This window comes from Parasteatoda tepidariorum, chromosome 4, assembly GCF_043381705.1.
Source record: "Parasteatoda tepidariorum isolate YZ-2023 chromosome 4, CAS_Ptep_4.0, whole genome shotgun sequence".
Classification (NCBI taxonomy): domain Eukaryota; kingdom Metazoa; phylum Arthropoda; class Arachnida; order Araneae; family Theridiidae; genus Parasteatoda; species Parasteatoda tepidariorum.
In genome coordinates this window covers 91,418,112-91,434,492 of record NC_092207.1, presented here as the reverse complement: position 1 = coordinate 91,434,492, position 16,381 = coordinate 91,418,112, and the positions used below count along the sequence as shown (strand labels likewise).

The following is a 16,381-nucleotide window of genomic DNA, read 5'->3' as shown; positions in this document are numbered from 1 at the left end:
AACGTAAGAAGTGTTAAGTAAGACTTTTAAATATTATGATCAAATATGGGGATGAGATGAGACTTATCTTCCCTTGCTGATAAAAAGTAATGAACTTGAAAATGTTTTATGGCGGACAAAACAAACTGACTCAATGTAATTGCCAGATTGTTCGCTAACGGGCAAGGGGTTATTATTTATGGTTCTTGTTTTCGTGGAAGCTTTTATCTTCTCTCACGGATATTCGCCAAGGTAAAAATTGCCGTGAAATAATGTTTTTATTTTGAGGAATACTAAAAAGAAAAAAAATAAAAATAATCCAACTTAAACAAATTTGAAAAGTAGGATAAAGCGTTCGAATCCCAGCGATGGCAGGTTGATACGAATTCCGCATTCGGCTTGCACCGACCGCAGTGCTGACTTAAAAAATATTCTCAATGGTAGACGGATCATGGGTTAGAGTCCCCTGGACTTTAAGCTTACCGTGGGAGGGTTTTGCGATTTTCCTCTCCATGCAACACAAATGTGGGTTAGTTCCAGCTCCTTTGTCTTCTGGATTAGGTTCAAAATTACAAGTTTATGGAGTTGAACATTGAAACTTAAAATTGGCAGTTTTAAAATTAGCACTTTTGAGACCATTGTCCTAAGAGAAATATTCAAAATTCATTAAATTAGAACATAAATTTTTAAACTAGTTCCTTTGGAGTCTCACTTAACTTTTACTGGGGTCCACGTAATAAATTTGAACTTAACACATAGTGCACTCTGATATTTTATTCTTTACTGCGCAAAAGATATTTATATAAGCAAAGTAGCATAGGTGCAACAAAGTTTAGAAGCAAACTCAATGAAGAATCGGATTTCAGAATTCCTGAGTTATAATATTCGTTTGGAGAGGCTTATCTCCTTCTGGAAAATATAATATACTCGTATACCAATGTTTGAAAGAAATCACACACAATAACTCCAGCGCAATATATGCAAAACCAGGAAAGTTTTTTTAAAACAGTTTTCACTTTTTGAAAATTTTTAACGATTTAAAAAAAACTGTAAAAAAAAACTAAGTCAGCAAAGTAAGCACAAACCCATTGTATTATAACAATTAATAATTTTTCAATGTGACTAACATCAGCCCCATTAATTTGAGGGTCTCCTATAACCTCAGGTTAACCCAACAAAATAAGCACAAATCCTATTATAATGTTTCAACGTGTCTGGCAACATCTCCGTTATTTTGAGTGTCTCTTGTAACCCCAGACTAACCAACAAAGTAAGCACAAACCCCATTGTATTATAATAATTGGTAGTTTTTTTATCGAGTTTGACATCAGCTCCTTATTTTAAGTGTCTCTTATAAACCCAAATTAGCCAAAAAATATAAGCCACAATCACATTATAATGTTGCAACGTGTCTGACATCAATTCAGTGTCTCTTGTAACCCCAAAATAACCCAATAAAGTAAGCACAAACTCCATTATATTATAACAATTATTAGTTTTTCAACAACGTGTCTGACATCAGTCCCGTTATTTTGAGTGTCTCTTACAGCCTCAGTTTAACCCAACAAAATAAGCACAGATCCCATTGTAATATTTCAACGCGTCTGATATCAGCTCCGTTACTTTGAATGTCTGTTATAAAGCCAGACTAAGACAAGAAATTAAACACGAATCCCAGTGTTCTTCGTCTCCGTTTTGACATCAGCACCGTTATTTTAAGAGTCCACATTATCCAAGAATTTTTTTTATATTTCCGATGGTAGAGAACTTTACAAAACAAGTAAAAACAAAAAAGGAAGAACAAGTAAAAATAGATACATAAGAGAATCATTGTCTCACTCTATCCTCCCAATACCTCTCAGCCAAGGTAGTCTTACGAAGAGCCCCACGGCAGGAAACATGGTTGCCATCCATAATGACACATTCTCCACTAAGGGTATATTACAGAGACAAATTTTAAAAAGATGTCCAGCCAGGCGTGTTGAGTAAAAAGTCTAAGCATTGCAACGGCCTCATAGCGAGGTTAGTCAGATATGTAGATTTTCTTTTTAATACGACTAACTTTTGGAGGTTTTTCGAGTTACCAGTTCCTCTTAATTTCGAGAGGGAAAAAAATATTTGATAAGACATGTAATTGTACTAAATGGAACATGAGTACATGTTAGTTGTAAGATAACAGCACCCTTCTTTGCAAACGAGTCATAAGCCACGCATACTCTATAGAACAATTGTCTTATCCATCAATTCCAACTTTTTTTATGAATACTAGTTGACAATTCAAGATATCCCTGAAAGTTGGGTCATGAGTCAAGCTAATGGATAGGATAGCAGTTTTGGAATCAGAGAGGATGGCAACCTTTTGGTAGGAAACCTATCAAACTTAATAATTTATTGTTCCAGAGCTATGCAAATGGCTCCATCAAAGGCTGTTCGGTAACTTTTAATAGAAGAATAAAATGTAAACAGGTCACAAACAATTCCTGCACTAGTAATAGGTCAGGCATTTAAGAATGATCTTTTATTATAGACTCGTATCCTATCAGGTTTAGGTTAACTATCATTTATAGTTTCCAGAGCAAGAACACGAAGAACGTGGATGGGGGGAATATTACATTTAAGAACTGCAGATTGAAGATTTAATTTGACATTTATATCATGCATTAGTAAATACTTACACGGCTTGAAAAGCTTATTTAGTGTATGAGGGAGATGAAGAGCACTCCAATAGCCCAGGACTCTATGTATAAAACCACTATGGCAATATGTTTTAAGATTTTGAGATAGATTCTAGTAGTTTTACTCCAAAAAATATCATCGAGATCATCGAGATGCAATAATTTTTCATAAAGAATAGTAGATTTCTCATCAAAGATGGTGTTCGATGAATAAATATTTGTTGCGTTGTTGTTGTTGCTTATGCTACTTACCAATCAACAAGTCTGCTTTTGATACAGAAGCTGCGTTTCTTGTTATTTCAGTAGCAATATCTATGGTCAACAATACGACATCAACCACACACATGTCACAGCCTTGAGGATTACAGAAACCCATTTTGCAATCATACATCATTCATTCATCCACTGATCGTAATTTTGACCTGGACCAGAGAACGGTAAATCCACAATTCAGTACCCCAGAAGTATTGATTTTTTTATTGAAACTTTGTGACCCCAACCATGGGGATTCTTTGGCCGGCAGGATTCAAAATCCTTTTTTCACTAACACGAGTCCAACGTCCCACCCACCAAACTATCCCGGTCCATAAATATTTGTAAGGAGCACCAAAGAGTCAATAGGAGTGGATTCAACCGCACCAATGATAAACCTAAGGGCTTGATTTTGTGTGTTCTTCAGCTTGTTTATCAGAGTTTCAGGCATAGTTATAAGTGGATCACAGCAATAAGTGAACAATGGCAGGACAAAAGTATGGTTGTTGTTTATTGTTGTCTTATGTCACTTTTCAATGCTAACAAGAATATTTTTGCCCATAAGTGCGGTAAGTAGTAAAAATGGTTGATCGCACACAGCCCCAAAGACATCCAGCAGCCCTTTATAAAGGATTAATAAATGTTTTGTTACACAGTCAGTAATATACTGAACGTGTTTATTCCAACACAATTTGGTGACGAATGAAACGCCTACAAAGTAAACATAAACCCCTTTATACTATAACTAGTATGCCGTGCAATTGAAAAACAACGTAAGTGCTTCACAATTGATTCCAAGAAAAGTGACTTGACAACTTTCCTCCTTCTATTGCTAATGCTATGAACGCTAAAATAGAATTTCAAAAAACTGTCAAAACAAAATTTATTTATCATGCCTTTTTTTCCCAACAGATTCGTATTTCTGACTCTCAAAATATAAGGGTGAGTCGCAATCTGGGAAATATGGTCCGAATAGTTTGGTTAGGAAAGTGCTCCAAAGTTTGAACCCCTTAATGTTCATTCTACTTTTTTGCGTATTTTGCTATGCCTGGACAACTTTTTAAGCGAATTGAAAATTTTTTGCACACAATTATAATATTCATTTATCCAAAGATAATTCCATGTAAAAAATAACTTTTAGTAAATAGTTATTATTTTTTATTATTTTATTTAAGAATGGTTGAGAAAATTTTGAATTGTAAGGTATTCAATTTTTTGTATCATTTTAAAGAATATAATTTAACAAGGCAAAATACAAAATTTGGGTGAAATCGGCTGAATAGTTCCTGTGAAATTGAATTTCAAAAGAAAGTCAGATGCTTAAAATTCGATTTCGCAGGATTTATTAAAATAATACTTCGTAAATTCTGCTACCGGGGCCTCGACAGACTCAAAGTAAGTACACACAACATTGTATTATAAAAGCTAGCATTTTTTTAATAGTACAACGGTGTTTGCACAATAAAAACAAGCAGTTTTTTTAAAACTAATATTCCCTCGATTAATCTCACAAAGTTAAAATTAATAATACAAATCTGCTTAATGAGCTGTAATATGCATTAAATTAAGATTCCCAACTTCCTTTCCTTTATTTATTACACAAGGAATTATCTTCTTTGAATTGAGAAGTAAAAGTGTTGCAGAAAAATTACACTTCTAATGGGATCTGCAAAGAATAAAATACGGTAAATAAGATTTACTTTTGCATCAAGAGCTGGTCTAGGTTTTAAAAATGTTTATTTTTGCTCATTCTGTAAATCGTGCGAAGAATACAATGAAAGCCTTTCTCCTGCAGTTGATCTTTTTATTCTAAAAATATAACAAAAGTATCTCCATTAACCTAATTTCTCGCCTTCTTCGTAAAATTCGATTTATTTCTGACATACCAAAAAATGAGAAAAAAAAATTATTTTGAAGTTTTTTCTACTGGGCATGACATATTAGTTTACGATATAAATTAAAGAAGTTTATGTAAATTAGTTTTTGTATCGTTTGGATTCAAGAAGAGCAATTTTAAATGTATCTAAGCCGTTAATGAAAAGTGTGATTTAAATATTTAACTCAAATAATTATAAGCCATTCATGTCCTTATAACTTAAAGAGAGTTCAAATAATATGCATTACTTTAAAAGTACTTTTTTTTAAAAAAATTGATTTTCTTTCTATTTTAAATCAAGAATTTTTGTTAATTTTATTTAATTAAAAAGCCTTAAGAGTTTTTTAAACTCACTCGTTCATAAAATTAAAATACGAATCTGTTCCATGGTATGGAGTTTTGTGAACCCGCTTTAGTATTGAGATGTTCATCTCTTGGCGGTTAACAGTTGTTAATTATTTAACTGTCGATGTTTGATTGGTTCAATTCTTACTTTTCACGTGACGTCATTATTCTTTATTTAATAATAATTCTTTAATCAATATTCTAAATATTTTTTTCAAAAAATTTAACTATGGTTTAAGTCTTAAAGAATAATAAAATACAATTCACAGTTTTTATAAACTTAGGGAAAATTCTTACTGAATGTGATTTGATGGTTCTACTTAGATTATTCCAATGAAACTCTCAATTTCTGACTGTATAATTTATTAAAAACTTTTATTTTGTTGAAAAACTTTTAAAAAAATATTGTCGGTGCAGTGTTGCAAAATATTCTGTATCAGAATTAAAAGTTAGCTTTCAATGCATTTGAATTCTACGAAAAATAATTTTTTTTAAGGAAAGAATATCTCCCTTCTATTAAGATGAAAACCAATTAAACTTTTCAGTTAGTTTTCGAACGCCATCGTCAGAACAGTTTGTAGCGAGCTCCAAAAACTCAGTGCTGGAGAACTGACCCGATGTTTCCATTGTAGTTTTAATGTATACTCAGATCAATGGGAGTTTCCAAAACATAAATTTTTCATTAAACTTTTTTTTCTCCCGATTTATTTGGATCAAAATTAAGTGAAAATATAAAAATAATAAAAATACGTGTCTTTTTACTAATTTATAATTGTCACGAAACTTAAAATTTAATTTTAGCAGCCTAGAAGAAATAGTTTTCTAATATCTAACATTCCAACAGAGGTGCGTAAAAGCCTGTTAAAACGGTTCAAGTTCTTAAATCCAGAATGATTGAAATTGATGAAAACTTGTTTTGCTTGGAGTTTGGAACGTATGAACGAACATCCAAGTTCTTGGTATGAAGCATTCCATCAAAGATTTTTTTTAACCAACCAATTTCTAAAGTTTCATGACGTCTGTGAGCGGGTATATGATCATTTCAATTTGTTATTTATTTTCATATATACATTAATCTAAGTAAATTAATCTGTTAGGATCTACTTGCGTTATTTTGATTTAATTTTACTTTATTTTGTAATTTTGTCTTCATGTAAGTACGATTTATAATTTGGATATAAACATAAACCACTCGCAGGCTTTTCATCCGACCTATCAGTGACATTAAAGAACTTGGATAGTGTCAACGAATCATCCAATTTCTAGAACAGAGACATTTCTTCAAGTCCTTGGATTCAAGATCGTAAAAACAAGTCTTAAGCTTAAATCACTTCTCTTGCTGCCTTCTGAGAATTCATTAACGATCAATCAGTTACTAATAGTAACCAATAGGAAAACGTTTCTATTGGAATAGGAATTGTCCCATAAGAATAGTGTAATTAACTTGTTGTTCGCAACTGCAATTAATATTATTATTGATTAAAATATATTATGCAAGGGATATACACTACCTTACAATAATGGATGAGACACTTTCTGTTTTTAATATTTTCTTTTCAATTTCTCACGAAATACTCAGAGGACTATTTTGTAATTTTAAAAGAGTTTAGTTCATGCATTGTTTCATATTTTACGATAAAACTTAAAGTTCTCGAGGTTTGAGGGATAGACAATAAATTACGAAAGAAAACAAGCATTTTTTAGCACCCTGCGTAAGAAAATCAAGCAATAAGCTTGCAACTTGTAACAATTACTTTGGCTGTTATTTGCAATAACTGCATAACATTTCGTAAATCTAGCTTAAATATTTTAAGAGCTATGAACATTTTTATAAAAAAAAAACTAATTTTTTGTCTTATGTTTTTTTCTATAACTTTCAAGATATTCGGTAAAGTTAAATAAAATTTTTGGAGCAATTTAAAATTATTTATAAAATTATTGTTTTAAAATTTGAAAAAAAAAATTTAAAAATTTGCAAGATATGAATATTTAAAGCAGTTCTTTTATGCTGCGCATGCACGGAAAAAAATTCTATTTATTTTTACATAATTTGTAGTGAATCTTATTTGGAACTAATGGAAAAAATTAGATTCAAATACCTTAAAAACATTAAAACATCAGGCAATTTTCTAAGTAGTTTTTGTACTATTTAAAAGAAGCTCAAAACGATAAGGTTTTTTCTACATATTAATTTCGTTCTTGCTGTGCAGTTGTTATGAGGTAGTGTAATTTTATATATATGTATCATTTTAAAGAATATNTTTGATATGTTTCATTCTTTTTTTTTTTGTCTCAAAATTATCTATAAATAATCATGATCTGTTATTATAGCAATCAGAGTCGACGCATTTAATACATTTTGGAGTTTTCTTGGTACAATCTCCTTTTATAAATTTTGCAGGCTTCTTAACATTCTTATTTTGTGAGATAACACTGCGGAGATTTTGAGCTTTTCAAATTTGACCCATCACTAATGATTTACACCGATCACATAATACGTTAAAAATAAAAATTACGTTATATCACTTTAAAAGAGCATCAAATATTAAGAAATTTTACATTAACTGATTTTGGGACCGAATCCGTAAAAGTCATTTCAAAATTCTTTAAAGTCCAGTGGCTAGCTAACGCTGTTTGACTATCGTATTACTTGTGATTATAGGGGATAAAGCGTTCGCCTTCCAATGAGGTGAACCGGGGTTCGATCCCGGCGATGGTTGGTCGATACGAATTCCGCATCTTTCTTGTCCCGACCGCTGTGCTGACGTGAAATATCCACAGTGGTAGACGGATCATGAGTTAGAGTCCCCTTGCCGTCAGACTGACCGTGGGAGGTTCTCGTGGTCTTCTTCTCCATGTAACGCAAATGCGGGATAGTTCCATCAAAAAGTCCTCCAAATGGCAAATTTCTGCAAATACTTGATCCAGGAGTTCCCTTGTCTTCTGGATTGGGTTCAAAATTACAAAGCTACGAATTTGAACATTAGTAGTCGAAAACCCAAAAATTGGGTCGGATGTTCAGCGACGGTTATAATTATAATGTAATAAAATATTGCAAACACTGCCGGCCGAAGACTCCCCGTGCAGTAAATTGTGACTGATGCACGTTAAATCTGTCGGGTGACAATGTCCACCGAGTTCCCATAACAAATCATACCTCTGGGGGTACTGATCCAGGAGTTTCCTTGTCTTCTGGATTGGGCTCAAAATTGCAAGGCTGTGGAGTTGAACATTAATAGTCATAAACCCAGAATCTGGGTCGGCTGTTCAACGACGATCATAAAAAAAATATTGCAAACAATTAATTTTAAATTACAATGTACGCTTCCTATCCATTTTAAATTAGGAACAGAAAACAGACGAAATTCGGTATTATATTACCTAATCTCGTCTGACGCGCATCTAATGATGCAGATCCCAGTGTGAGGGCTACTATACAATTGTTTATCGCAACTAGTTAATGCGTGAAATATTACTTGATAATAACGTAAATGTTTAAATAACAACTTTAAAAAAGTAAAGGACTATTTTTCAATAATTATTATTGCTTAAAGAAACAGGAATGTATGTCACTGCGATGACATTTGTATTAAGGGAAAATAATCGAAATAAACTGTGAATTCATTAAGAGATCTTAATAGAATCCAATAGTGATTCCTGGGAAGTGCTGAGGGAGTATGAATCCAGGAGGAAGCTTTTTATTTTTAAAATAAAATTATAAAAATATTTTTTTTCAAACAAACAATAACCTCAAAACATTTTCTTATTAAAATTCTTCTTAATGAAATAAGTTTGGTATAGCGAAGTCGAAACTGTTTAAAGAGTGGACCTCTTTTGTTCACTATTTTTTTTCAAATACTATCCAGTGGTCACTTAGGCAGAGCCCAAATAAGAATAGAAATAATTTGAAGAAAAAAAAAAATCGTAAATAAACCAATTTGGCAGTTAATTCTTCATTTTTATACTGTCACTTTTAAAATGTTCTAAAATTTATTACTATCCCTTTTTGTTTTTGTTACTTTTACATCGGTTTTATTCTTGATACTTGTAAATTAAGTTTTCATAACTGAGTTAAACTAATTAGGATGAGAGTAATTAAGTTTCTAAACTAAGTTTTCATGACTGGCAGAAGAATATGATTCGATAAAATGAGTTTGGAAAAGAGATAATTGCTAAATAAAAAAAATGCACAGGAATGAAATTGTTTTAAAAATATACTTCACTTATTTAACAAGCAATAAAAGCAAAAGAAACCATTTTATTTTTTAATCATACATAACTTTGTTTTTAAGAACAAGCACTTAAAAGACATCAGGCACTAATAAACTATTTACCACTGCTATTATATAGTATGCATACATAGCTTTTTGTCAAGCGCACTTAGTATAAGGAAGAAAAAAGTTTACTCATAACAAAATTGTGTATGATAATTTTTGATATGTTCTGAGAGCGGAAACGTTTGCATTCTGTTTCACCGCATTTTTACATGTCAGATCCTGTCAATTGCCAGCTTTGAAAATGCATTCTTATTTATTCTTCAGCTGGAGCTGCCTCGGGAGCTGCTGCTGCTTCGGCTTCGGCTGGAGCTGCGTCATCTGAGGCACCAGAATCACTTGCCCCATCTGAGGCACCAGAATCACTTGCCCCATCTGAGGCACCAGAATCATTTGCCTCATCTGATGTACCTGAATCACTTCCGTCATCAACAGGAGCTTCAGTGGGTGCTGCAGTTGTTGGTGGTATTTGGCAGATGCCATTGTTCTGTAAAAATTAATGTCATTTAGCCATAGAGCAATATTTTTAGATTCATTTTCTGAATAAAATTCCCTCTATTAATTTGTTGCTGCCCAAAAAAGAAAATGAAACTTTATTGTAAATTTAATAAATTTAAAAAAAGCTCGTATTTTTCAGCATTTTATTTGCTTCAAACGATGGGAAATAGCCTTCGACAGTAAAATGAGGAAATAGAACTGAAGAGGCGACGGCTAGGAGAAAACGCCAAATATTCCATTGCTTGATTGATTGTTCTTTTGATTATTATTGACTGATTTACAGATTTTTTTGCTATTGTTATCGACAGAGACATATTATATAAGATGAACTACTCTGACCAAAATAGCGCTATTAAAAAAAAAGCTATGCGCCATTGCTACACATCTGGGCTATTTTGCCGTCTCCTACTACTGGCGCAGTTTTTGCGACTTTTTCCCATTCTAATCATAGCAATTAAAGACTCGTACTGCTTAATTTCGTCATTTGAAATGTAAATAAATACTATTTGAGCTGAATACTCTTAGATGTATATTTTTAAAAGTGTGTATTTCTAAAAATACCAAAATTAGTTCTATTTTTTATAATGAAAGTGAATGATAAAAATTTCCTTTCTAAGAGAATCACTAGATGGCGGAACCAGTTACTATAGTTAATAGTTCCATAAAGTTTTTAATCCATTGAAATCAAATATATCGATTTACTAAACTATAAAATTTTCTTTTTTTTATTTTATAAAGTGGATTCCCTTTCCTCCCTTCTTACATGAAAAAAGGTAAAAATTAATTTCTATAAAGGGTTAAAAAGGGAGTTTTGTACATTTTATTCTTGAAAGGAATAATGAAAAACTTTAATTTTTATTACTGTCATTAGATAGCAGCATCATTAGGAGGAGGCGTGCTCGTTTTAAATTTTATATACGCTTTTAAAAATCGAGTGGTGCCTCTTATTTTTTCCTCTTTTGGTATCTCTTAGCTGGGAAATGTTAAGTATCATCATCAAAAACAAATCTTTGAGTATGAAAATTAGTGGTGAAGGAAACATTGTTGAGAAAATAGCATACTGTAAACAAGATAATTTTTAAACCTATCTCCTTTTTTTTTTTGAAAATTAAATATAATTTTTCATTATGCTATGCAAATTGAATGCGTAAAGCTCCATTTTAGAAATGTGCAGCAGATGATGCATTTCTTGTTTTATTTATTTGTATGCTCGTGTAAATTGGATAACCAAATCAAATGTAGAGCTTTGCAATTTTTTTAAATAGACGAAAGTATGATTTTGATCATTGTTTACGGGCTAATAAGCTTGACATTACACTTCAAAAAACATTACTTTAAAATCTCTCAAAAATGTTTCGGATATCAAAACTGCCTCGGTCACGATGTATAAAATATTCTAACACGGTTACGAAATGGGTTATAAATAAGCTTCTTCACCTTCTTCTCTCCCTGTTGTACACATACTAATCCTTCTTCACATGGGCAGGTACTACCAACATAGAAATCTCCGAAGATGGGAACTGTTTTATCAACTACGTGGCATTTTCCACCTAGAATAAATTTAATACGTCAACTATAAATGAAATGTTAGCTTAAGTATGAATTATAATAAGTGCATAATATAATAATGCATAATCTAACATTGCATAATCTATAGTAAGTGCGTAATCTGATTGTGCACTTTAGTCTAAAGCTATTCTTGAATATAGTATCCTTGAAGTCCTTCTTCGGGCGTTCCCAGTTGTGGCGGTAAGCGATAACTGTCCTGTTTGAAATAGCGCGTGCAGGGTGGGAGTAAGAGGGGGGAGGGGCTACTGGAGCTATAGTCCCAGGCCCCTATATTTTTTTGAGGCCCCTTAAAGTTAATAAAGATAAAATTGATTTTTGTGATTCTTTAAAACAATTATTAGGTATTCTTAACATTAATGTCCGGCAGGGCACTGCACTCATGTTCGTGAGAACAGGAGTTCAAATCCAGCAGGCCGAAGACTACCCGTGTAGTAAATGGTGACTGGTCCACGTTACATCTGTCGGGTCACGAAGTCCTCTACATTCCCATAACAAATTATACCTCTAGAGTACTGAATTGGATATTGATCGTTTTCTGGTTCAGGTCAAAATTACGATCTGTGGATGAATGAATGTGTGAATGAGTCCATCCCATAAACGGGTGTGACGTATGGGTGCGGCAGACGTCGAATTCTAGGCCATAGATGGCTCCACTGGAAAACAGGAACAATCGCGCCTCTTGTTTTAATGGCCTATAACAATAACAAAAACAACCTTAATGTCTTACAATTTGCTTTTAGAATCCTTAAAAGTCTTATGCATTTTTAAATGTAAAATTCGGGAACTAGATAAACAAATTATGTTTCAGCCTCTTATCTCAATTTCTAATTTTTTCTACTTTCTTCTTTTGCTTTAAGTCACAAGTTCTTAGTTTTTCGAACTAATTGTTTGCACTCATCTATAAAACCCTTACAATTTTCTGGGGTCTTCGTTGGCAGAAATTGAACAAATCTAGAAAAACTTAAAAATCATAATTTGTCTCGCTCAAATTTTTAAAATGTGTATGTTTGGTAGTTCTCATAAGATGTTCTTGTTGACATGGACATTTAAGCAAATACTAATGGTTAATGTAAAAAAAATTTTTTTAAATATAAAAAAAAATTCAAAAAAATTTTTTTCTTCTTGAATTTTATAAACAAGTTAAATTGGATTTGAATTTTATAAGGAGTTTCAGTATTTCTGAATACAGGTAAGTTTTGGATAATTTGGTATAGGTTAAGCCCCAATTAGGCCTAGGCCTCATCATACCTTAACCCAACCCTAGGGGGAGAAGGACTGGTTTAGTATTCCCGTTTCAGGCAGTGATTTCCTTTCTCGTGATACAAATTAGCTTGGCTTTAAAATAAATTTCAAAATATAATTTATGCGCCAACCCAACTATAATACTGCATAATATTTTATAATAAAATATTCCCTTTTTTAATATAGTAGGTATAAATTTTCTACGTTAAACATTTTAAAAATTTTGTTCGAGTTGTTTTTGCTTTTGTAGAGAAAATCGGGCAATATGATTATGCAATCAATATTTTTTTAATATAAAAACATATATTAGTTTAAAATTAAAGCCTAGATTCGAGTTTAAGGCATTCAAACTGCGTCTTTTTATTTTCTTTGGTCAAAGAGTTAAAAAATCGAATAATTAACAGTTTTCTATTAGCGATTTTCAGCCACGATGGCTCAGTGGCATTGAACTGTAACAGTGAAGAACTTGGATTGGATTCCAAGTGATGGCTTAAAGCCCACCCCTCTTCAAGTTGATGGACATCAGCTTATCTGGGAATTAAAGGCAGCTTGTGCGAAATACTGACCACATTATTACCAACATGCTGTTGGTCATGAAATTACTGAGCCTTAACCACCCTGATCCATTTGGTCCACAAAAGGCTGTTGACGGATAGCTTGATGTTTATTAGCCCTTTTACCAATTTCTTAGGATTTTTTATGATTAAATTGTTAAAACATGAAAACGAAGAAACAGTATTTAAAAGATTTTATGAATTAAGAGAAAATTTCTGGAAATAGAGCATTCGAGTTTGAAACTTTTGTTAGGAAATCAGCTGAAAATATGTAAATAACTTACTTTTTTTCGTTATTTAAATAAGAAGGTTTTTAATGAGAAAATGTGCTGCGCTATCTGCTCCTATCTGGCAGTACATTTTATGAAGCAGACGTACCATATTTACTAAAATTTCGCTTAAAACTTTCGTTCACTCTTTAACTGTAATAAAAACGAAACTAATTGTTTTGAAATCAGCTTCATGCACCCTCACCTGCAAAATGCTTTTATTTCAATAGGATGGAAGATGTTCCTAATAAATTATCATAAAAAAAAAGTTTTTTGTAAAAGAAACTTTTTAAATTTACATAAGATCTTAAAATCAGTTAAAAATAATCAGTGTTAAAACCTACCACTCATTTTTAAAAAAATTGCAAGTATTTAAAAAAAATTGTTAAAAAAATTGCAAGTATTTAAATAAATGAAATAAATTGAAATGACTGGATGAAAGAGTTTTTTTTCCTCCAGTAAAACCACCGGAAATGAAGAGAACCGGTTTTAAGGTATGTAGGTATTTTATTTGGTTTTCACTAGAGCTGCACAATGGGTTATTGGCGATGGTCTGGGAAGTATCCTTGAGGATGATCCAAAGACATATCATTGCAATTTTGATCCTCTGTAGAGCGGATAGCTGCTTTGGTAGTCTAACGACCTGTGCAAAGTCGAGCACTTTACGGTAGAACAGTTTAACGAGGACCGATACCACGCACCTTTGGTCCATACGTAGGCTGATTAAAGTGGTCACTCATCTGCTTACTGACCTCAGCCAGTGATACTTGACTTCGGTGCTCTACGTTGAACCGTTTCCTTACGATCAGTCCATTTCGGGACCGAACCGGTATTGAAACCAAACGAATCAGGCATTAATTATCTATTCATTTATCTTCATATTTAAATCGGAATATTAAAATAATTTATATATAATATACCTTACCTTCTGGTGTCATAGGTAAGCAAACTCCCCCAAAAGGTGGAACTCCAGCGCAACAAGTGCCTTCAGCACATTCTTCCTGTTCAATGCATTTAGCAGCTAAGACAGCCTATAAAATAGGGTTTTGTATCATGTATAGTCATAAGCATATTCGTAGATTTAACAGCTTAATTTTTATTCATAGGTATCTTTCTAAAATGGGTTTGTTGGAGATCATCTGCAATCATTTAAGTCCGTCAATAAGTTCGTCAGTACGTTCATAGAGTCTACACCAATAACCGCAACCAAATTAACTAAAAATTTAACATTTTTTTGAGTACTTATCAACTCTTCGTGCTTCCAAATCGCAAAGACACCCTACTGTTAATGATGCCCATTCTTTTTTATCTTCCTTTTTAATTGGCTAAGTGTACTTCAAGAAGAAGAAGATATCCCATACCCACACATGTGACCTATGACGTCAACACCAGCTATTTTCTTCGCAAAATGGAGTATTAAAGTTGTGCTAAGTTTCTCTAAATAAGTTAGAATGTTAATTAACGATTAATTAACGAAATACAGAGCACATCGAATTTATTGAAATATAATTCTTTTTCGTCTGCTTCTTTTACTTAACTTAGATTTATTACTTGTTCACGTATTTTATTGTAACCTTGATATATTTTTGTTCTGTGTACCTGGCAACTTCAATGCATTGTTTATATTCCACATAAATTCGTGCCTGTCCTTATGTTAAGTCTTTTGTGTAAGTATATAGTGAAAGAATTGAAACCTTTGAGAAAGAGCCTCCGTTTAAAAATTTAGAATGTGTCACTTTAGTGAATTGATTTTACGGGCTTGGCTAACTCGATATAGAATGGAAAGAACAGTTGCTAACGTAAACAAATGCCATGTTTCAACAACCAATCGGATCGAGATATCCACACAACGTCACTTGTATTTATCCCGTTGTTAGAAATAAATGTTAGTAAAAAAATACATAATGATGGAAGCCTTTTTGCTGGAAAAAAACAATATTTCTCTTCCTTTATCCAACAGTTTCACGCCGTAACCCCATCTATAAATTCCTACAGTTTCTCAATTTTTAATCGTATTGATAAAACAGAAATTGACGTTTATTTACAAAGATAACTTTATGGTCAACAGGTACCTCAGAATCAAGATAAATAATATTCCGTAATACTAAAATTAAGTTGGAATAAACAGTTTTAGTGGCTAGTGCTCATGTGATTTTTTAATTCTTATTTAAGTCAGCTTTTTAAAACAAGCGTTTATTAAATAATTTACACTAACAATTTATTTAATTTAAATTTTAGTAAATAGAGTTATTTTTAAGTAAAGTTGATTAAAAATATTAAAAATATAAAAACAATTGAAAATCACATTACAACAATCTGAGCTTAAAAAAATATCCCATTCCCACTTATATCAAATATTTAAGCAGCTGCACAACTTTCAAAATATTTAACAAAATTTTTTGTAAAAGTTTGCGCTTCGTAAATGAAATAAAAAAGAATAATTGTAAATTTTTGCAGCATCAGGCAAAGAATAAAAAATCGCTTGGTGGTCTCACCTGTTCTCTTTTGTTATTATAATATATTAATTTTCAATATAATATATCATAATGGTTCGTTATAGTCTGCAAATTTTCACTGTTAAGTTTTAAATTATCAAGTCAATGGAAACACGTGGAATTGAGAAAAAATTCACAAATATCTTAGAAATACGTTAAAGTAGTCATGTTTAATTTAAACGCAGATACAGAGTCTTATGTTCCCATTTTCTTCACTGCTGTCAAACTATTACATAACTACAAATTGTTTTATAATACTTGAATCCGGAAGTTTATTGTCTAAGCAAAATTCATTTCAAAAATCAGAAAGAAAAAAATTAAAGATAATACAGTGCTAAGCTAATAAAATTATT

The 16,381-nt window shown here is 32.0% G+C and overlaps 1 protein-coding gene across 1 annotated transcript; it reads right to left on the bottom strand.

Moving 5' to 3' along the window:
• Window positions 1-9,365: 9,365 nt before the first annotated feature.
• Window positions 9,366-14,594, bottom strand: LOC107454739 (probable GH family 25 lysozyme 3). Its single transcript, XM_071180191.1, has 3 exons — window positions 14,459-14,594; window positions 11,337-11,449; window positions 9,366-9,888 (listed from the first exon to the last, which is right to left on the bottom strand). Exons 1-3 carry the CDS (start codon window positions 14,469-14,471, stop codon window positions 9,658-9,660), a joined length of 357 nt encoding a protein of 118 aa, XP_071036292.1. The 5' UTR covers window positions 14,472-14,594; the 3' UTR covers window positions 9,366-9,657.
• Between the last annotated feature and the right edge of the window lie 1,787 nt (window positions 14,595-16,381).